Source organism: Bufo bufo, chromosome 4, assembly GCF_905171765.1.
Source record: "Bufo bufo chromosome 4, aBufBuf1.1, whole genome shotgun sequence".
Taxonomy (NCBI): domain Eukaryota; kingdom Metazoa; phylum Chordata; class Amphibia; order Anura; family Bufonidae; genus Bufo; species Bufo bufo.
In genome coordinates, this window is record NC_053392.1 from 90,685,531 (window position 1) to 90,709,718 (window position 24,188).

The following is a 24,188-nucleotide window of genomic DNA, read 5'->3' on the forward strand; positions in this document are numbered from 1 at the left end:
CTATCCATAGTACTCAGTATATTGGGCAGACTAGATGGGCCAAATGGTTCCTATCTGCCGACACATTCTATGTTTCTATCTTTTGGGCACGTTGCTTTCTTCCATGTGGACGGCTGAAGATTTACTGTAACAGGGTCTTCCACCTCAAGACAGGAGTTCCTGCTCAGGAGGCTTCAATGAGCTCCTACAAGTTGCGCTGGATCGTAGGCAGTAGTTTTCTTAGGGTCTGTAGTGAAGGTGCCTGTCCAGGAGAGGGCAGTATGGCACAGTTATTCACACAGCCACTATCTAGGAGTAGAAAAAACATGAGGCATGTTCTACCACATGCCAACCGCCTCTGGGCACACGGCTCTGCCATGTGCATGGGGCCTATTGCTTTGTATCTAGGCACAGTGCTGATCTCTGCAGACAAGAGCAATTCTGTTCATTTACCAGTAAGATGTAAAAACAGCTTGGGTCACCTATAACATTTCAACCTACCTGTGTCCTGTGCCATATGACCGAGGCCCTGGAATGACCGAGCTTGTTCCGACAAGGCCCCTTATCGTAATGTATCAGCAGGAAATCGTCCTGGTAATTCAGAAATGTAAAGACAGAGCAGACAGCAAGGTAAATGTAAAATATATATGTAGATAGATCTATACATATTATATAAATATATAAACATATACATACAAACATATAAATGTAACACAGGGAATCTGCAATTTCCTGTTCTGTTAGTTCAGGGGTCAGTGGTAGACCGATAATGTATTCCGGTACACCAAATGCCTATACAAATGAAGGGGACACTGAAAACTAACAGCGCTTCTGTACATCTTACACCGGATTTGGTTTGTGAGGTCAAGGTTACATACAGAAAAAAGTGAAGTCGCCTTTAGGCCCTTAACAGGATTGCCCAAGATTTTGTAGTGATGACATAAAACCCGAGCTGCACACTAAGGGTCCATTCACACGTCCGCAAGTGTTTTGCGGTCCACAAATTGCGGATCCGCAAAACACGGACACTGGCCATGTGCGTTCCGCATTTTGCGGACCGCACATGGCCGGCACTTTAAATAGAAATGCCTTTTCTTGTCTGTGTCTGCGGACAAGAATAGGACATGCTCTATTTTTTTGGGCGGAACAGAATTGCGGATGCATCTTTCCCCGACCCATTGAAAATGAATGGGTCCGGATCCGTTCCGCGACATCCGGACCCATTTCGCAGACTTGTAATTGGATCCTAACAGATGATTAGTAAGCTTGTGGGACCACCTCTGCAGATCTGATATCGACGACCTATCCTGAGGATAGCCGTCAATTTCAAAATCCTGGGCAACCCCTTTAAAGGGGTATTCACATCACATACAATGGAGGCATATCGCTAGGATATGCCCCCATTGTCTGATAGGTGCACCTACAACGAGAACGGAGCGGGGAGAGGTGTGGCCGAAAGGGCCCTAGATTTCCCGGGGTCCGTCCACCACCAAGCGCTGCTCCCATAGAAGTGAATGGGAGCGCACTGCGCAAGCGCGACCCCTGCTCCTATTCATTTCTATGGGGCAGACGGAGGCCCCATAGAAATAAATGCAGAGCGGCTGCGCAGCGCGCCCTCCGTTCATTTCCCCGCATCTATCAGACAATGGGGGCATATCCTAGCGATATGCCCCTATTGTCTGAGATGGCAAAACCCCTTTAAGTCAGTTTTCCTCTGACAGTGAGACTGGTGTGCACGGAACCAATAGTCAAAGCTTCATAAAGATGGTAATTTTTAGTGTGGAAATGGATTAAAGGGGTTATCCTGGAACAAATACTGATGACCTATCCTCAGGGTAGCTGATCAATATCAGATCGGCGGGGATCCCACTCCCAGGACCCCCACAGATCAGCCCTGTGATTGGTAAGCTGTTCGGAGTCCGCGGCGCTCACCAGAGCTCAGTCGAGTGCCGAGGCTCTCTAAAACAGCTAGTAGGTGGGGGTGCCAGGACTCAGACCGCGCCAATGTGATAATGATGACCTATCCTGAGGATAGTTCATTATTATCATTTGCAGGATAACCCCTTTAAATGGGTTTTTCTAGATTTATTATCCTTTGGATAGGTCAGCAGTATCTGATCGGTGGGGATCAGACACCCGGAACCCTCGCCGGTCAGCTGTTTGAAAAGGTAGCGACGCTCACAGTAGCGCCACGGCCTTCTCTCTGCTCACCAAGCACAGAGCCGTACAAAGTATAGTATTGGTATTGCAGTTCAGCCTAGGGTTGTTGCGGGCATCGAAATTTCGATACCCAAATCGATACTTTTGTCCCGGTATCGATACGATACTGGCATTTCCATTTTTTTCAATATTGGGCTGCGCTGCTGCTGCTGTCAGCGCGCTCATGTTCCTTCAGCAGCACAGGGGAGAAAGAAGCAGTCTCTCCCTCCCCCTGTGCTGCCGCTGCCACCAATGAACGGAGAGAGGGGCGGGCGCACTGCGCCACCAATGATGCGAATTTTCCTACACAGAGCGGCGCCCAGCGATGTCCCAGCACTCACCATTATTCCTGGGCGCCGCTCCGTTCGCCCGCTGTGCCCCATTACTGTCACTAGTGGGCGTTCCTTCTCCCTGCGCTGCGATTGGACAGCGCTACAGCCAGGGAGAAGGAACGCCCACTAGAGAAGCTGATGTCTCCTCCCCATTGCTCCGATAGTAATTAGCATCTGGAGCAGGAGAGGAGACAGTAATGGGGCACAGCAGGCGAACGGAGCGGCGCCCAGGAATAATGGTAAGTGCTAGGACATCGCTGGGCGCCGCTCTGTGTAGCCTAATACTTAAAGTCTGGAGTCCCATATAAAGTAGTCAGTCAGTCTTTAACACCTAATACAGGAGGAGGGTGCCGGCAGCAGAATCGCATTGCCGGCACCCTGCCCCTGACAGGGAGCTGCGATCAGCGGCAGTTAACCCCTCAGGTGCGGCACCTGAGGGGTTAACTGCCGCTGATCTGCCAGTACCCGCCTCCTGTATTAAGGGGTAATTATCATTGGTGGCGCAGTGCGTGGAATTGCAGACATCATAAAAATGGGTGTGTATAAACATGGACAACCAATCCACACAACCCCAAGGGGCATACAAGCCACCTTACCTCCAATCACAATGCCTCTGAGTCTGGCTCTTATGACGATCTGCGCGGGGCGCCGATGCGCCTGAACTTAGTAACCAGTGATAATGGACCCACTGAGGCTGTGCGAGAACTCCAGAGTTTATCTCCTTAGTTTGCCATCTAGTGCGCATACCATGCGCTGTTTGCAGATGCGCCAGGACTTAGCCCGGTTACAATCTTTGAGTCCGTACTGGTACCTCCTGCACAGCCAGTGGATGCGCAGGGACTTTATCAAGAGGATGAAAACTTAAACATCAGGCTTACAGCAAAACCTATGTAGCCACATAGCAATGCCATCCCGACACAGGAAAATAGTTAAGTATATGGGGAAGTGGTTGGAAATCGCAAAACGATAGCCATATAAGGCCCACAATGGTAATACAAGGGGCAGAGGAAAAGACTACTACCCTCTATATAATACACCCAATAGAGGTATGCTGTATATCCAGATGTTCCAAAGAGCATGATACTGATGGCATTGAATTGTACCCGCCTCCTGTATTAAGGGGTAATTATCATTGGTGCCGCAGTGCACCCTCCCCCCCTCAACCCCCCACCCCATTAAAATCATTGGTGGCACAGTGCGCCCGCCCCTCTCAATCCCCCCAGTATTAAAATCATTGGTGGCAGTGGCCACAGGGTCCCCTCCGCTCCTCTTTATTGGTGGCAGTGGCAGCAGTAGCTTCTGATCGGAGCCCCAGCAGTGTAATCCTGGGGCTCCGATCGGTTACCATGGCAGCCAGGACGCTACTGAAGCCCTGGCTGCCATGGTAACATCCCTGATGCTGTGTGCACAGAGCACAGAGACAGTGTGAGGTCCTATTCACCCTAATAGAGCTCTATCAGGGTGAATAGGACAAGGGATGAAAAAAATACCAGGTTCTGGCCTCTAATGGGGGGAAATAGTTATTAAATAAAAAGTGTCAAAAAAAAACAAACACCTAAATATTAAGTATGAATTACCCCCTTTCCCAATTTCACATATAAAATATATAAACAATAAATAAACATATTACATATCGCCATGTCAGAAATGTCCAAACTATTAAAATATAAAAAAATTCTATGCAGTGAACGCCGGAACAGACAATAAATAAAAACTGCGCGATTCGCCATTTTTTAAAATACGGAATGCACGTGGATTTTTTTGGTTTATTTTTTCGCGCGGTATCGAGTATCGCAATACTTTTTTATGGTATCGAAACCGAATAAAAAAAATTGGTATCGCAACAACTCTAGTTCAGCCCCATTCACTTTTCTGGGGCAGAGCTGTACCGAGGCCACGTGACCAATGAATGTGAGGTCACTGACCTAGGAAAAGCTGTGAGAAGGCCACGGGGCTACTGAAATCACTGCTGCCTTCTCGAACAGCTGATAGGCGGGGGTCCCGGGTGTCGGACCTCACCGGTCAGATACTGATGACGTATCCAGAGGACCCCTTTAAGATAAAAGTAGGTGGACTTTCACACAAATACATGAACAAACCATTACACAGATACATACAGTATACATACAGAGAGAGACATACAGTCAGGTCCATAAATATTGGGACACCGACACAATTCTAACATTTTTGGCTCTATACACCACCACAATAGATTTGAAATGAAACGAACAAGATGTGCTTTAACTGCAGACTGTCAGCTTTAATTTGAGGGTATTTACATCCAAATCAGGTGATCGGTGTAGGAATTACAACAGTTTGCATATGTGCCTTCCACTTGTTAAGGGACCAAAAGTAATGGGACAGAATAATAATCATAAATCAAACTTTCACTTTTTAATACTTGTTTGCAAATCCTTTGCAGTCAATTACAGCCTGAAGTCTGGAACACAGACATCACGAGATGCTTGGTTTCATCCCTGGTGATGCTCTGCCAGGCCTCTACTGCAACTGTCTTCAGTTCCTGCTTGTTCTTGGGGCATTTTCCCTTCAGTCTTGTCTTCAGCAAGTGTAATGCATGCTCAATCGGATTAAGGTCAGGTGATTGACTTGGCCATTGCATAACATTCCACTTCTTTCCCTTAAAAAACTCTTTGGTTGCTTTTGCAGTATGCTTTGGGTCATTGTCCATCTGCACTGTGAAGCGCCATCCAATGAGTTCTGAAGCATTTGGCTGAATATGAGCAGATAATCTTGCCCGAAACACTTCAGAATTCATCCTGCTGCTTTTGTCAGCAGTCACATCATCAATAAATACAAGAGAACCAGTTCCATTGGCAGCCATACATGCCCACGCCATGACACTACCACCACCATGCTTCACTGATGAGGTGGTATTGTTAGGATCATGAGCAGTTCCTTTCCTTCTCCATACTCTTCTCTTCCCATCACTCTGGTACAAGTTGATCTTTGTCTCATCTGCCCATAGGATGTTGTTCCAGAACTGTGAAGGCTTTTTAAGATGCAATTTGGCAAATTCTAATCTGGCCTTCCTGTTTTTGAGGCTCACCAATGGTTTACATCTTGTGGTGAACCCTCTGTATTCACTCTGACTTTGACATACATACACCTACCTCCTGGAGAGTGTTCTTGATCTGGCCAACTGTTGTGAAGGGTGTTTTCTTCACCAGGGAAAGAATTCTTCGGTCATCCACCACAGTGGTTTTCCATGGTCTTCCAGGTCTTTTGGTGTTGCTGAGCTCACCTGTGCGTTCCTTCTTTTTAAGAATGTTTCAAACAGTTGTTTTGGCCATGCCTAATATTTCTGCTATCTCTCTGATAGGTTTGTTTTGTTTTTTCAGCCTAATGATGGTTTGCTTCACTAATAGTGACAGCTCTTTGGATCTCATTTTAAGAGTTGACAGCAACAGATTCCAAATGCAAATAGCACACTTGAAATGAACTCTGGACCTTTTATCTGCTAATTGTTATTGGGATAATGAGGGAATAACACACACCTGGCCATGGAGCAGCTGAGAATCCAATTGTCCCATTACTTTTTGTTCCTTAAAAAGTGGGAGGCACATATGCAGACTGTTGTAATTCCTACACCGTTCACCTGATTTGGATGTAAATACCCTCAAATTAAAGCTGACAGTCTGCAGTTAAAGCACATCTTGTTCGTTTCATTTCAAATCTATTGTGGTGGTGTATAGAGCGCAAAATGTTACAATTGTGTCGGTGTCCCAATATTTATGGACCTGACTGTACATACTATACAGAAACATAAAAACATAAGGTCCTCGTACATATTAGGCTACAGTCTGCCAGAACCACCATTTGAATGAGAGTCCAATGTGTATGGGGGGCCTTCAGACTTTCTCTTGCAGTAATAAAAAAAAACTGCACCCTAAGGTGCCCATGCCCTTTAATGTACGTGTTAGTATGTTATGCTTAGTTATGCTTTTGTAATGAAAAGTATAGTTGGTGACACTTTTAAATACAGTCAAATAAAAGGTATAGAAAGGGGCACTCTGATGGCATACCCTATGTCTGTCCAGCAGGACTCTTTCAGCACATTGGACATTTTTTGAAACAGCATAAAAACCTATTTCAAGTGGAACTACTCATTAGAAATAGAGCGCTCTAAAAGCCGGGGTCACAGAATGTGTTCCCTTTAAATGAGTATTTAAAGCTAGGGGGCAATAAAGTCAAACAACAGATTTGCACAGGAAAATACAAATACGTCCCACGGCGCGAATTACCATCAACCAGTCGCCAGGATCAGAATAAGAATCTTTTATTGCAGCGATACAATGCGTTTCGGGGAATCACTCCCCTTCATCAGGTACAAAAAAGCTGCACCTTTTTTGTACCTGATCAAGGGGAGTGATTCCCCGAAACGCGTTGTATCGCTGCAATAAAAGTTTCTTATTCTGATCCTGGCGACTGGTTGATGGTAATTCGCGCCGTGGGACGTATTTGTATTTTCCTGTGCCAATCATCTTCTTGGGGACTCCAGGCATCTCCACTTAGAAGAATCTGTGATCCCGTGGCTGCAGACCATCACATTCAGGTGTCCAGACTTACCATACTAACTCTTATTACTGTTGTGCCTACATTTGCACAACCAAGTAAGGTGAGCCTTGCAAGTTATTTCCTTCATACTTTTTTACTCACAGAATTACCCTATGGTGCGCACATCTGTTTTTTTACAGTTTTACCCGGCCTGTTATATCGTAAGAAACAGATTTGTGCAGTAAGGTTTATTACTACTTTGTGAATGGTACTCACATCGAGTGACTCTAGGCAGTACCAGCAGAACGCGTGCTTGCAGTTTTTACACATCATTTGCGCGCATCCTTCATCTCTTTCTATGTAGACTTTACATTTTGGGCACCGCTTGATTGGAACGTCATCTTCTACTATCTTCAATGCAGAGCTGATAAGATAAAAAGTCTGTTTTGTGATCGCTATAGAGTATACAGTACTGTACAAAGCCCCTTTAGATTGGCCGAACATCAGGTTGATTATCGCTAACAGGCGTTTGTTGTAGGAACGCTCGTTATAGATGATCTGCCGGTGTAAAGGTACCGCAGATTACCCGATGAACGAGCGAAACATTCATTCATCGGGTAATTGGATCTTTCATGCGGAGACCTAAATCATAGTTTGCCGGCAGCAGATAGTGCCGTCTAAACATCATTCTGCTGCCGGCAAGCAATGATTCTGTATGGGGACGAGCGATGGCATTATTGTCGATTGTCGGGAAGGAACGCTTCCTTCCCGACAATCATGTTCTTGTGTCATGGGCCCAGCAGCTGGAGAAAACACTGAGAAAATGCCCAATAAAGTAATGAAGTTTATTCACCCTTCGAGTTGAGGGACATAAAGAAGACTTTTGCTTCATACACATTAAGAACTGTTATCAGTGACAGCAAGTTTCATTATTAATTTTTGTTAAAGGCTACGTACACCTTTAGGGCATTTTTTATTATTGCATTGTACTCATTTTGAGCTACAAATTATTTTTTCATTTGGTCTTTATTAAAAATGTTGAGCCTCTTTCTCTGTACAGCCTTGAGATTCTTTAGTTTCCGTCAGGCAGCTCAGCTGACAGCTCTTCATCTCTGGCTTCCTAAACGCTCAATTCTTTTCTTACTGATAGGAATGTGGCTTCAATAGGTATTTATGACCTTTTAGTAATTTAGAGATCAGGTTTATTAGATAAGGGCACAGGGTGAAAGTGAAAGTAAGATTCACACAGCTTGACAAACAGTTAACCCTCTGTGACAGAACGGTTGAATACTTTTAATAAAGACCAATTGAAAAAATTATTTTCAGTCCAAAATGAGTAAAATGCAATTATAAAAAAAAATTGTCCTCAAACGAGTACATAGTCTTTAAGGATTTATTGTTAGATAAACTGATGATTTTCAGGAAATAGAGTTGTATCGTTAGCATAATGGGGAGCAAGGTGGCTCCGTGGTTAGTAGGTCCTAGGTTTGAATCCAACCAAGGACAACATCTGCATGGAGTTTGTATGTCTTCCCTGTGTTTGTGTTGGTTTCCTCCGGGTTCTCCGGTTTGCTCCTACACTCCAAGCGGGAAATAGATAATAAATAAAGATGCTGGAGAAAAAAGAATAAATAGATAGATATGTGCCATTGCACAGCAGCTTCTAATTGTTAATCAGCTTCTTCTATAAATGCTGCTCTGCCATCTCACTCCTTGCCTGAGCTTAGGTTCCTAGTTTACTACACTGCTCAAAAAAATAAAGGGAACACAAAAATAACACATCCTAGATCTGAGTTAATTAAATATTCTTCTGAAATACTTTGTTCTTTACATAGTTGAATGTGCTGACAACAAAATCACACAAAAATAAAAAATGGAAATCAAATTTTTCAACCCATGGAGGTCTGGATTTGGAGTCACACTCAAAATTAAAGTGGAAAAACATACTACAGGCTGATCCAACTTTGATGTAATGTCCTTAAAACAAGTCAAAATGAGGCTCTGTAGTGTGTGTGGCCTCCAAGTGCCTGTATGACCTCCCTACAACGCCTGTGCATGCTCCTGATGAGGTGGCGGACGGTCTCCTGAGGGATCTCCTCCCAGACCTGGACTAAAGCATCTGCCAACTCCTGGACAGTCTGTGGTGCAACGTGACGTTGGTGGATAGAGCGAGACATGATGTCCCAGATGTGCTCAATTGGATTCAGGTCTGGGGAACGGGCGGGCCAGTCCATAGCATCAATGCCTTCGTCTTGCAGGAACTGATGACACACTTCAGCCACATGAGGTCTAGCATTGTCTTGCCTTAGGAGGAACCCAGGGCCAACCGCACCAGCATATGGTCTCACAAGGGGTCTGAGGATCTCATCTCGGTACCTAATGGCAGTCAGGCTACCTCTGGCGAGCACATGGAGGGCTGTGCGGCCCTCCAAAGAAATGCCACCCCACGCCATTACTGACCCAATGCCAAACCGGTCATGCTGGAGGATGTTGCAGGCAGCAGAACGTTCTCCATGGCGTCTCCAGACTGTCACGTCTGTCACATGTGCTCAGTGTGAACCTGCTTTCATCTGTGAAGAGCACAGGGCGCCAGTGGCGAATTTGCCAATCTTGGTGTTCTCTGGCAAATGCCAAACGTCCTGCACGGTGTTGGGCTGTAAGCACAACCCCCACCTGTGGACGTCGGGCCCTCATATCACCCTCATGGAGTCTGTTTCTGACCGTTTGAGCAGACACATGCACATTTGTGGCCTGCTGGAGGTCATTTTGCAGGGCTCTGGCAGTGCTCCTCCTGTTCCTCCTTGCACAAAGGCGGAGGTAGCGGTCCTGCTGCTGGGTTGTTGCCCTCCTACGGCCTCCTCCACGTCTCCTGATGTACTGGCCTGTCTCCTGATAGCGCCTCCATGCTCTGGACACTACGCTGACAGACACAGCAAACCTTCTTGACACAGCTCGCATTGATGTGCCATCCTGGATAAGCTGCACTACCTGAGCCACTTGTGTGGGTTGTAGACTCCGTCTCATGCTACCACTAGAGTGAAAGCACTGCCAGCATTCAAAAGTGACCAAAACATCAGCCAGGAAGCATAGGAACTGAGAATTGGTCTGTGATCTCCACCTGCAGAACCACTCTTTTATTGGGGGTGTCTTGCTAATTGCCTATAATTTCCACCTGTTGTCTATCCCATTTGCACAACAGCAGTGTTGCTTCCTAAGTGGACAGTTTGATTTCACAGAAGTGTGATTGACTTGGAGTTACATTGTGTTGTTTAAGTGTTCCCTTTATTTTTTTGATAAGTAGTTTAACCAGTGAAGGTGTGCTAGTCTGCCCATGTACTAAACTTCTGCCTGTTTACCAACTCTGATACTCTGCTGCCTTAGTGTACCGTAGTGACACTTTGCTGCCTGCCCTGTTCTCTGCCTGTTTACGGATTACAAGCATTGCTTGAGCCCTTGGTGTCTCTGTTTCCTGTGGGTCAGCTGCCAACTAAACTGCAGTGAAGGCCAGATCCCTGTATAGGTGTTAAAGGGTGAAAACCAGGGGACTATCCCAACGTCAAACCAGTTATTTGGTACAGTGGGTCCACACCTACTCCCCATTACATAGATAGATAGTATTGATAAGATTAGTTTATAGGCTGCAGTTAAGATTTTTTCTTTGTTACCCTCCCAGACATTATGAGCTATGCTGTACCTTGATTCTCCCGGAAGAAAAGTGATTGGCATATTTTCTTGACAACCCTGTCCAGGGTGCCAGTCAGCCTTGCATGATGAGCAGAACTCCGTATCACAAGATGTGCACTGCACCAGCTGTGGATCCTGAGGCCCTTTCTCCTGTAACTTGCATACAGCTTGGCAGGACGATGATGGACACCAAGTCCTACATGGATCTAAAAGGACTTCTAAACAAAAAGCATAACAAAATGTTAGACAGTACATGGACTGACAATATATAAACCTGCATAAACTATTCAGATATTTCATGATGCAAGGTTTCTTATGGGGGAGGCCTCCACAAAGGTTTTCTCTCTGAGCCCCAATGGGGGCAGGTACTGTCTGATGTGAGGGATGACAATCTCTGGATAAGTCATGAGTATCTGATTGGTGGGCGTCCGACACAGAGGACCCCTGCCGATCAGCTGTTTGAGAAGGCACTGGTGCTCCTGTGAGCGCCACGGCCTACAGGCAGCTTACCAAGTACAGCACCGTACATTGTGTAGTGGCCATGCTTGGTATCGTGCTCAGCCCCATAGAAGTGAAGTGATTATGGTGCAATCTGTGGGAAAAAGACCTGTAAAATGAGGAGACCCGAGGAGGTCCAGTATGAGCCCACCGCAGTGAATGAGGGGTCACATTCTTATGTCCATTCCTTGGACGTCATTTATGGAAAGCAGAGGAGTTCTCACCTAAATGAATTAACCTCTGAAATAACGATGTTTAGATCAAGATTATGTTATTCCCTGGAAGGCTTGGTACTAAATCAATCACTTCTTTTCAACATGAAGATGAAAGGACACTGACAGGCAAGGACAATGTAATACGCGGCTGGTAATTAAGGAGATAGGTTTAGATGCTTTTGATTTCCTAATCTTTGATCTGAGTCAAGCTGGAAAGACAATAATAGAAAAGCTTCTGTGAGGGAGCATGGCTTCAATTATTCATGGCTTCCGCCTTTCAGTAATTATTGTGGAACTGGTTATGCTACAAGGGCAGGGATTCTTCAGATAAAAAGGTAAAGACGCACTATAGGTGCAAGCACGCCGCGTAGTACTCACCACTGCTTCCCCTTTCCTGCGAGGAACCCAGAAGCTTAAAGAGAGCCTATGACCTCTCCTGACATGTCTGTTTTAGGGTACTTTCACGCTAGCGTTTTTCTTTTCCGGCGCTGAGTTCCGTCCTAGGGGCTCAAATCCGGAAAATAACTGATCAGTTTTATCCCCATGCATTCTGAATGGAGAGTAATCCGTTCAGGATGCATCAGGATGTCCTCAGTTCAGTCTTTTTAGAAAACCGTAGCATGTTGTATTTTTACCTCCGGCCAAAAATCCGGAACACTTTGACTGAACGCCGAATCCGGCCTTTTTCCCATTGACTTGCATTAACGCCGGATCCGGCGCCGTGTGTTCCGTCAAACCGGATCCGGCTTGACGGAACAAGCCGAAAAAAAAAGTTAAAGTCCATAAATGGCGGATCCGTTTTTTCCAATGCATTTTTTCATTGTGATCAAAATCCTGATCAGGATTCAAATGTAATCCGTTTTTCACACGTTTTTCCGGATCCGGCGGGCAGTTCCGGAGACGGAATTGAACGCCGGATTCAAACAACGCTAGTGTGAAAGTAGCCTTAGTGACTACTTGCATACCCCATGTAACAACAATTCAGGACCATTTATAGTTAGGACTCTGTATTTTGCCATTCTTTTATTATCCCTACTGGAAGAAATGAATGAATTGCTAGCAATAAAAGGTCCAAATGGGTGTTACCAGAAGTTATGAAAGAATTGCTAGTACTTTGCAATGCAGGGTCAGCTAGGTGTTACGTGTGTGTGTAACACAATCAGTGGTAACACCCAGATGGACCTTTTTTTGCAGACTGAGTACAACTCATTCATAACTTCTAGAAGGAATAATAGAGGAATAGCACAACATAGAGTCATAAGAATAGATGCTCCAGAACTGTTATTAGTGGTTACCAAAACAGACATGTCAGGGGAGGTGAAAGCTACTCTTCAAAGTGACATGACACATTTTATTCAAGAAGTCTGTCAGAAGATTTATGCCCACGAAACGACATATAGCACTTCATAGGTTACTTAGAAAGGCGCATATAGACAGTAACTTTGTGGCTGCTGCTTTAGTATGCTGCATACTAAAGCAGTCCCCTGGTTCTTGCCATCTCTGCCCCGCTCCCCCCTTTGCCTTGATTGACAGCACCAGCCTTTTCCCAGCTTGGCATAAATCTGGCACATAAGCCGTTTGTGCCTGCCATAAGCACAGTACATCTATGGGACTGCTGCCAGTATACCATGCATGTGGTATTTGCGGATGCCAGGCTTGACTGGCAATCAAGGCAAACAGGAAAGAGCTCAGCAGAGTTTGCATAAGAGACTCTTGCCCTTTCCAGGACTGCGACCACCAAAGGGGCAATTGCCAACTTATTTGCATACCAGAAGTTATATTTATCTGAAATAAAAGTGATGAAAAGGTGCAGTATGTGTGCACGTTTCCACGTACCCTACCAAGTACTGGTAGACATCAATCTTCTGACCCTTTAAAGGGCATCTGTCAGCAGTTCTCTTCTTTACTGCAAGACTCTTTCTTGTACAGCACTTGCACTGCATAATAAAGCGCATGAAGGAGCATGCTAATTTAGGAGAAGCCAGGGCTAGGCATGACAATGTTTTCACCGCCTAGCCTTGTCAATTAAAGTGGAGAGGGTGCAGCAGTTGCAGAGAGAGCGGAGCCTCTAGGTGTAATAACAACGCCCCCGCTGCTCCTGGAGGATCATTTGCAGATATTCAGACTTCATTTTCCTCAGCGATGCGGGCACATAGGAACATGGGACCAACACAGATGCCTTCAGCTGCCAAGTGCACATGTAACAGGTCAGCCAGTGTCATAGGTACAAATCTGCTGACAGATGCCCTTTAATAATAATTTAATAGGGCTACAGTTAATGTAGCAGAGAATTATCAGACAGAGAAAACATCTTCAACCAGTTGCTCTCCAGCTTTTGCAGCAGATCTTGCTCGAGAGCTGAAGGTTGGATAAAATTTGAATAAAGCATTTCCTAAGTGTCTGTTCAGCAGGGAAATATTGGGTCGCGATTCAACTGTTCTGACTCCTGCTTTACCTCTTTCAAACTGCAACTTCTTGTATTTTTGCATTATTTCTGCTGCAACCATGCATTCAATCTGCAGAAAAGAATAAGAGATTTTATAAAGTAACAGTGAATAAACTGCAATGTGCAGCATGGAGACAGTGACTGACAGCTATCTCTGTATACACCCTTACACAGAGAATGCTATCAATCACTGATAACACCTCCCTGTATACAACTATCAGTGACTGATAAACAATGGTCATATCAGTAGCATAGGAATGAGGAGGTGCGATCCAGATTCACTCTACATACTATAAGCATTTCCACTATAGTTTCTTTTTCCCCCCTCTGAATCAGCACTCCTCCCCATTTTAAGCTCAGGTGCTTTTAAATTAGCAGAAGTCTGCATAGGGTCTATAAATTCCTACCACATCCCAGTTGGAGTTCCTGGGAGGCCGTGAACAGGTGAACCTTTTGCACCAGTTCACATGCGGCGCTGGACGGTGGCCGTCGCTGCTTCCGTGCCGTGCTGGTGGAGTGATGGGACCCGAGGCCCAGGTGGCCTCACTGTACAGTGGGGCCGCTGTGCGGCTGCTGGATCCCATTGCCTGCTGGAGCGGTGTGGAGGCGCGGCGGTCGCCGCACGGCTCTGCGCCATGGTTAGAGTAGGTTCCCACTTAAACAAGAGGCAACCTTGTCGCGGTAAGTGGGCCTATGCTCTTTGATTAAACTGTATACTAATTGCCTCTTCTAGTGCACAGCAAATGATTGATAGCATCGCTGTATAGCCATGTTTTATCATAAGAAATGCTGCTTATTATTGTAAACAATGGTCATATCAGTAGCATAGGAATGAGGAGGTGCGATCCAGATTCACTCTACATACTATAATTATCAGTGACTGACAGCTATCTCTGTATACACACTTACACAGAAAATGCTATCAATCGCTGATAAAAGTTGCTCTTTAGACTCCAGTAAGTGATTCATTAGATCCAGTACAAGGTGCAGACAGTTGTCCAGGCTACTTGCCTCATTCTCCTGTAAATGGCCTCTCTTCGGACAACCGGCGTCAGGACAGCTGATAGCAGTTTCTAAACCTTCCTTGATTAGAAGTTCAACATATTGTTTCAAACACTGTTATATATAAAAAGAGAAAAGGAATAATCTAAATTTTATTACATGAGGTCATTTTAATGTGTACATGAAATATATACCCAGTACAAGGCCATGGATACAGGGGCATAGCATATTAATCAGGTATGTCCTCCTACTGTGCTCTTACACATTACATGAACGTCAACCGGCCAACCATCTAAGGCGACTTTCACACTAGCATTTTGGCTTTCCGTTTGTGAGATCCGTTCCGGGCCCTCACAAGCGGTCCAAAACGGATCAGTTTTGCCCTATTGCATTCTGAATGGAAAAGGATCTGCTTAGAATCCATCAGTTTGTCTCCGTTCAGTCACCATTCCGCTCTGCGGGCGGACACCAAAAACGCTGCCTGCAGCATTTTGCTGTCCGCCTGATGAAGCGGAGCCAAACGGATCCGTCCTGGCAAACAATGTAAGTCAATAGGGACGCATCCTTTTTCTCTGACACAATCGAAAACGGATCCGTCCCCCATTGACTTTGCATGCGGTTGTATTATTGTAACGGAAGCGTTTTTGCAGATCCATGACGGATCCGCAAAAAACGCTAGTGTGAAAGTAGCCTAATGTGTATGAGGGTCAGTGTCGGGGCCCACCAGAGGAAATTATTCTCGAGGCCCAACCCTTATATCATCAATAAAGTTTAATAGGTTTTGAATCACGGAAATAGAAAAACCTAGTGGCAAGTAATTGGCTCCAAAGACAGCTTAAAATAGTTATTTTTTCTTGGATCTTTGAGGTCCATTATGGTATCAGAGCCTGGGCTCTGGTGGGCCAGTCTGACCCTGATGAGGGTGTTGCATCTCATTATGCATGATCCTTGCCAAAGGGGTCTGGTAGTGGCTTATTCCCCTCTCTGGAGTGAGAGCACATGCACATTCGGCTGAGCCCTAGGGTTCCTGTGCATGGAGGGGGTCAGGAGGAACCTGAGCCACCTTACGCTGTGTTTTATACTTGGCACACACCTTATCTTATATATCATATATAAATTATTAAGAACTAATTCAATAACAGCCTTCGTCCAAAAATGTCTGAGCAATGCCACAATGTATGAATGCAAGAAACTGCTCTGTAATGGCTTTGTATGCCAAGAAAAACTTGGCCGAGGAACATGAGGCTGATTTTGGCATAGAGAAGTGGCAGATTCCTGCAGACTGGTACCACAGCTCATTTACACGCTGTATGTGCTCCTTGCACGTCTGTGTCATGCCTCGTCTCTTACATTCTAGGAGTTATTATGAGAATGTAAATATTGCTTTAAGCATTTTCCATACACTTAAGCCGGGTCAGCCAAGTAGACAGGGACGTCTGGATAAATTACTATCCGGACCTTGAGCTGAGCTCCGCATTAAAGGGGTTCTCCAGGCTTTTAATATTGATGACCTGTCCTCAGGATCGGTAATTAATATCAGATCGGTAGGGGTTCGACCCCCGGCACCCCCAACGATCAGCTGTATGAAGTGCACACATGCCGTCTCCCTTCTCTCTTCCTGCTCACTGCTGCTATGTCTATGGCGAGCAGGAAGAGAGAGACAGGATACGGCACGCACGCTCCTTACCTTCATACAGGTGATAGGCGGGGGTGCTGGGTGTCGGACCCCCACCTATCTGATATTAATGATCTATCCTGAGTATAGGTCATTAATATTAAAAGCCCAGAGAACCTCTTTAACATGGTGCAGATACCTGGCTGGAATAGATACAGAATATGCAGAATACAGATGTCCACAGACACAAACCAAGGACCCCAGCAGCATTGGATTGGCCCATCAGAGGACCAGAGGAGGCTCCGGTAGACCGATGCTCTGATACCTTAGTGGGCCCTGTGCGGATTCGCTCTGGTAGTTAGGATTAGCGGGTGCAGCACAGAGGCAAAGTACAAGTTCTTGTTACAAAACATCAGTGCCTATTTACATGTGAAAGCAAAACAAAAACGCAAGTTGCTTGGTGATCGTTCACACACATGAAAAGTTCATATACAAAACAGTCACCTTTTCTCCTGGGTGTTACTTCACACTCTGTTGGAAGTTCTGCTTTGTCAAGTCCACAGGCAGGCATTAGGCGGCCTGTTCGCCCTCACAGGGGTCTGAGCCTTCCAGCCCGGCTCAAGCCGCGGATCCCAACACAGCCCTCAGATCCCAGCACACAGACCTCCTGAGCTCCACTGTCAGACAGAGGTAATCCTCTCCACATGGCAGTGCTGGCTGGTTTTTATGCCTGGCAAAACCCGGCCTGGAACATGAGTAGTCACCCACCCAGCACTTTGACTACTCCCAGTAAGAGCCGTCCCGGATCAGCTATTACAGCCATACTAAGTATCAAGGTGTCAAACAGCAACTGCTGCTGACACATAAAAAACGGTTCTTACTTCACCGAAGCCAGGAACCTCGGTGACACGCACCTATCATCAACGATGATTCCTTGTACCTTCTTACAGCCCCAGATGTCCAGAAAAAAAAAAAAGATCTGGAGATTCCTTTGGAGCCAATGAATTGTCACTAGGGTTTATTTCCTTGAATCAAAACCCATTAGACTTTATGGATGATATGTGGATTGGGCCCTGAGAATAATTTCCTCTGGTGGGCCCAAGGAACCTTAGTCTGACACTTGGCTCCAGTGCTTAAAGAGCACCTGTGAGCAGATTTGTACCTATGACACTGGCTGACCTGTTACATGTGCACTTGGCGGCTGAAGGCATCTGTGTTGGTCCCATGCATGTGCCCGTACTGCTGAGAAAAATTATGTTTTACTATATGCAAATTAGCCTCTAGGAGCAACGGGGGCATTGCCATCACACCTAGAGGCTCTGCTCTCTCTGCAACTGCCGAGCCCTCTGCACTTTGATTGACAGGATCAGGCAGTGAAAACGCCATCATGGCTGGTGCTGTCAGAGTGCAGAAGGCGCAGCAGTTGCAGAGAGAGCAGAGCCTCTAGGTGTAATGACAATGCCCCCGTTGCCCCTAGAGGCTCATCTGCATATAATAAAACGTAATTTTTCTCAGCAATGCGGGCACATATGGACAGGGTACCAACACAGATGTCTTCAGCTGCCAAGCGCACATGTAACAGGTCAGCCAGTTTCACAGCTGAAAATCGGCTGACAGATGCCCTTTAAAGCAATGGATGCCTTGGTTTGCGTCCGACCACAGTGCAGCTTATATGTTCTCCTTACCCTCACAAGGATTTTGTTGGATTTCCCAGTTTTATCTCACTCTCCAAAAATATACAAATGGGTTAACTGGCTTCCTAGGAAATAGTTCAAATTTATATGCCATTGCTTATATAGCAGCAATATATTTGGCAGCGCCGTACACAGATTGTCATTCATTGTCAGCCCCTGTTCACAAATTTCCCTATCTGATACACTAGGGCTAATTTCAGAAGAAGACATTGAACCTATAGGTATGTTTCAGGGGTGTATAACGATCGCCTTTGAACCTACGACCCCAAGACACCACAGGTAACATTTAGAAATGAGTGCAGGGCAATCTCATACTGATACAATATTTGGAGGTCACTTGGTCCCTTTTTTTCCAGTGATGCCCCTAGCACTCACCAGGGTATGGGTAATGTATACACTGCTCTCCACTATCAGAGAAATGGGGATTCCCTGAAGTGTGCATGGTGATCTGCTATCGCCAAAAAGAGGTGAGGATGCAGCATGTGTAGTCACTGGCTTGTATATCCCCATATCGCCCACCCCTATTCACAGTGTCTGATCGGTTGGGGTTTGCAAACCCTGAAAGACATTTAAACACCAGGCCAGCAACAACACCCCCTCCCCCACAAATGCACACAGAGAATGAAAAAGGCTTTGTGCTTCGGACAATTATCCCTGGGAATCGGCCTGTTTACCCTGGTTATCAGCCCGCCTAGCATGCCAAACAGCAAAGCAGATCTTTGCCAGCAAGAAGTGTTGACATGGTGTCGAGGGTTGTCGGGGAGGTACAGATTACTTCTTAATATGCAGTCCGTGCCTTCTGCCGAGTCTGGTTCGCTCCGGAGTGATCCGGCTGAATAAGCAGGGACATTTTTTTCAGTCACAGAACCCATAGAGGTATAAAATAATAATATTCTTTTACATACAAATTATATATTTCAAAATATAATGATGCTGGAAATATACATAAATACTGTATATGCACTGCATATTCCCACCATCAATATACACTGCTCAAAAAAATAAAGGGAACACAAAAATAATACATCCTAGATCTGAATTAATTAAATATTCTTCTGAAATACTTTGTTCTTTACATAGTTGAATGTGCTGACAACAAAATCACACAAAAATAAAAAAAATGGAAATCAAATTTTTCAACCCATGGAGGTCTGGATTTGGAGTCACCCTCAAAATTAAAGTGGAAAAACACACTACAGGCTGATCCAACTTTGATATAATGTCCTTAAAACAAGTCAAAATGAGGCTCAGTAGTGTGTGTGGCCTCCACGTGCCTGTATGACCTCCCTACAACGCCTATGCATGCTCCTGATGAGGTGGCGGACGGTCTCCTGAGGGATCTCCTCCCAGACCTGGACTAAAGCATCTGCCAACCCCTGGACAGTCTGTGGTGCAACGTGACGTTGGTGGATAGAGCGAGACATGATGTCCCAGATGTGCTCAATTGGATTCAGGTCTGGGGAACGGGCGGGCCAGTCCATAGCATCAATGCCTTCGTCTTGCAGGAACTGATGACACACTCCAGCCACATGAGGTCTAGCATTGTCTTGCCTTAGGAGGAACCCAGGGCCAACCGCACCAGCATATGGTCTCACAAGGGGTCTGAGGATCTCATCTCGGTACCTAATGGCAGTCAGGCTACCTCTGGCGAGCACATGGAGGGCTGTGTGCCCTCCAAAGAAATTCCACCCCACACCATTACTGACCCAATGCCAAACCGGTCATGCTGGAGGATGCTGCAGGCAGCAGATTGTTCTCCACGGCGTCTCAAGACTCTGTCACGTCTGTCACATGTGCTCAGTGTGAACCTGCTTTCATCTGTGAAGAGCACAGGGCGCCAGTGGCGAATTTGCCAATATTGGTGTTCTCTGGAAAATGCCAAACGTCCTGCACGGTGTTGGGCTGTAAGCACAACCCCCACCTGTGGAGGTCGGGCCCTCATATCACCCTCATGGAGTCTGTTTCTGACCATTTGAGCAGACACATGCACATCTGTGGCCTGCTGGAGGTCATTTTGCAGGGCTCTGGCAGTGCTCCTCCTGTTCCTCCTTGCACAAAGGCGGAGGTAGCGGTCCTGCTGCTGGGTTGTTGACCTCCTACGGCCTCCTCCACGTCTCCTGATGTACTGGCCTGTCTCCTGGTAGCGCCTCCATGCTCTGGACACTACGCTGACAGACACAGCAAACCTTCTTGCCACAGCTCGCATTGATGTGCCATCCTGGATAAGCTACACTACCTGAGCCACTTGTGTGGGTTGTAGACTCCGTCTCATGCTACCACTAGAGTGAAAGCACCGCCAGCATTCAAAAGTGACCAAAACATCAGCCAGGAAGCATAGGAACTGAGAATTGGTATGTGGTCACCACCTGCAGAACCACTCATTTATTGGGGGAGTCTTGCTAATTGCCTATAATTTCCACCTGTTGTCTATCCCATTTGCACAACAGCATGTGAAATTGATTGTCAATCAGTGTTGCTTCCTAAGTGGACAGTTTGATTTCACAGAAGTGTGATTGACTTGGAGTTACATTGTGTTGTTTAAGTGTTCCCTTTATTTTTTTGAGCAGTGTATATTTTCCACACTTATTTTACTATTTTCATTTTATTCGGGCCATGACCAATGTCCGGGTCAAGATGGACCAAAACACTAGTGTCGGCCTCCATTTGCGTTTACTGGAAATACGAATAAAATAAGTTGAATTATTAGATGAGAATTTGAGTGCCATGGTTACTTTGTCTAGATATTCTAATACTAAGGGTACATTCACACAACCGTATAATTTGATCCGCATTTTGCGGAATAGATGCGGATCCAATCATTTCTATGGGTGAATAAAATGTGCGGACAACGTTCAGTATGTTGTCCGCATCCGTGTTTCCGCATTTCTAGTCCGCAAAAATATGAAGAAGCTTGTCCTACTATTGTCTGCACAGATCGGTCTGCAGCCCCATTCAAATCAATGGATCCGCAAATTGCAGATGACATACGGAATGGTTTCCGTATGTCTTCCGTTTTTTGCGGATCCGTTTCCGTATTTTTGAAGGCATAAATAATTCTTTTTTTTTCCCCCTCTCTTTTTTTTTCTTCCATTTTTTGCGGACCGTAAAAAAACGGAAGACATACGGAACACAAACGGAAGTCATTGTCCGCAAAATGCGGACACACGGTTCCGTTGTTTGCGGACCGCAAAACGGAAAGGATTACACACGGTCGTGTGAATGTACCCTAACATGGGAAGTAAAGTGGCATGAAATATAAAGGATAGAAAAAAACAGAAATTTCACCTAGCATATTGGCACATTGCCAGGAGTCCACTATTGTGAGATAAGTGTTCACTGTCCAGAGCAGGCCTTAGAGTAGTGAGTCAACAGCTGCCTCCCTCATTATCTAAGGCCTATAAGACAAAAAGACAGGGTAGTCGTCATCTGAGACACTGGTGGCAGATTGCTAGTATATACCAACAATGTCAGATAGGTGCAGGTCCCACCTCTGTGTTCTCCTTCATTTCTGAGGGCTCGTTCTGGAGATAGGAGCTGGTCCCAGACGTGGGAACTGCATCTATCTGACATTGGTGGCATATCCTAGCAATATGCTGCCAATGTCTCAGCCCAAGGAGTGTCAGGTCAGCAAAAAAGCAAGGATAGCCCAGTGGTGTATTTATGGAAAGGACCTGTAATGAAAAGCAGAACTTCAGGGGTGAGGAGAACATCCTGGTGGTTCTTTAAGTCCTCTAGCTATGAGGAACTGTTCAGAGTACAACCCCCTAATGTAAAAAACAGTGGATCCAAAAGCAGCGCTCCATTTTAATTTGGGCTTCTAAACCCTTAATAATGTATTTTCCTTCTGAAACATCTGTACATCTATGTGGATCCTTCTGCAATCCACACTTGGGACCATAGTAACCCCCGGAGAAATGTGCAACTGATTTTGCCTGAGGAAGCTGGGGTCTGTCAGTGGTCACTGCAGGGGAACTGTATTATAACAGGCAAGCATACGACTCGAGTCCTCCAGATGGGAAACGCTCTCTCAAAACCCCCCCTCTATATATGCACTATAAGAGCATAAGACAATCCCTTTAAGGATGCGGTCACTATGACGTAGCTCTATTAGAAATGTGTGCAGCTGTCTTGCTCCGAAAAGAATAAAACATCAGGGATTTCCTGCAAGAGAGAGAAAAAGGAAAAACCACTGGCTCCTATACAAAAAGAGATTATTTCGGGCTATAATTGGCACAGTAAGCGAGCTGACATCTGGCCGATGATGCCCATTGATTATGTGACGCTGCCAGTTCCTGTTTGCTAAGGAATCCGTTAATGCCATCAGAATGTCTGAAAAGACTGAAGAGCGTTGCGATCTAGGTGCTACCTTGCCAGTCATATAACAATGCTCCATCTTATCATGTCACACGTTATCACCACTGAATGGCCCTATCTGCAGGCTGCAGCTGCCCCTGGGCCCTGGAGCCTGAGGGAGCCCGAAGGCCTCTCAGCTACATCAAAGGACTGCAATTCTAATGATGCCATGCAATGTGATGGCTGGTAGGGTTTTGCATGGCGCATTTCAAGAGAAAGCTGGATCACCCCTTCCCATGTAACACGTCCCTTGAAGATGTGCAGATCATGGGCAGATCAAAGAATCAGGATGGGAAGCTTTACAAGTCCATTTTTCTCTGCAATTCTGTAGAGAAAATAAAACTTCAAGGGTATGCTCATGTCAAAGACATCTCAGATTTTTCCTACTGAAATGTAGCAAAATGATCCAGTGCAGATAATGCAGTGGTCCCCCTGGTCTATGTGGTGATGCTTGCAGTACGGCACGTGACCACTGAGATTAAGTTTCAAACTCTTGAAATGTTTTAGCATATGCGCTGGATCGGCGGTAGATTGGACAGGGGAGAAGTGTTTTTTTTAATGATATTTTCAGCATTTTTTTTTATTTTTTTCGAAGGTAGGATAACCGCTTTATAGACACCTGAGCCATCACTGAAACAGGAAGGTTCAACTGTCCTGTACTACCTTCTAATGGGGCACATGGGGAGCGGTTGTATATTTTATAAGCCATGCAACCTTTGTTGAGCAGACTTATCACCTATGGATTTTTGAAAAATATTCCCCTTCACTGACAGACAGCAGAGATCTGTAAATTACTAAGAAATTATAACATATCTTCGGCACCTAGGTCCAGGTACAGCTTACAAGCCTGCACCCCCCATAGCAATATTACAGCTGTTTCTTGACAGCTTGCGTTGCGGGAGGAATAGACTTGTTTCATGGAAGACTGTGAAAAAAATACTCTTGCAGATTCCCACAAGTCAACAGAACGGCTACAAAAGGAATCAGTCTATAAGAGGCCGTAATCATTCAGTCATCTATCTCTCCAAGACATGACTTCATATCGCAATGAAGCATTTAACAGAAGGGAACGAAAACTGGAGATTTGGGGGCAAAGGCTACTCCACACTTGACTCTTAAGAAATACATCTGTCAATGTAATCTGAGCTATATATCACAATGCTATCCTCAACACGCTCATCCTTCTATTGTTTCCTGAGCTCATTGCGGTGAAATGGGTTTACAGAAGGTCTCATCGCTAGTTTTCATGACAACAATGTGATGTTCTATCCCACAGCTCAGTACACTGCCTCCTTGTCAACAGGCCCAGCGATGATTAGTCATATTACCACGTACATGTTGGTTTCCTCACATTATGTGTTTTAGAAAGCCCAGCAATAACTCACAGAGATCAAGTCTTCTACAACATCCTAGTTTTGTACACTGTGCATACTTCCTCATACAGATCCCCTCCAGGTGCACACACATAATGTCCGATATCTTTTTAGGGGTTTTCCACTTTGAGCAGTTTTAGACATGTCCAAGACACAGAAGCTGGGGAACCTTGGATATCCTAGACAAGTGGTCCAGAGACCCATTTCGCTGTAGATGGGACTCAATGGTCTGGTGATGTTACCACAAGTACAATCTACAAGGGGCCTGTCATGAGGGTGTCAC

General features: G+C 45.5%; 1 protein-coding gene across 3 annotated transcripts in view; it reads right to left on the bottom strand.

The window, feature by feature from the left end:
- The window catches only part of RNF144A (ring finger protein 144A), a 63,189-nt gene that overhangs the window by 9,332 nt on the left and 29,669 nt on the right, over window positions 1-24,188 (bottom strand). For all 3 annotated transcript variants that reach the window (XM_040427518.1, XM_040427519.1, XM_040427520.1), the window contains exons 3-7: window positions 14,880-14,984; window positions 13,878-13,938; window positions 10,720-10,927; window positions 7,302-7,449; window positions 481-570 (exon numbers count right to left, since the gene is read on the bottom strand). In XM_040427518.1, coding sequence (XP_040283452.1) covers window positions 481-570; window positions 7,302-7,449; window positions 10,720-10,927; window positions 13,878-13,938; window positions 14,880-14,984 — 612 coding nt within the window. The remainder of the gene's footprint in view (window positions 1-480; window positions 571-7,301; window positions 7,450-10,719; window positions 10,928-13,877; window positions 13,939-14,879; window positions 14,985-24,188) is intronic.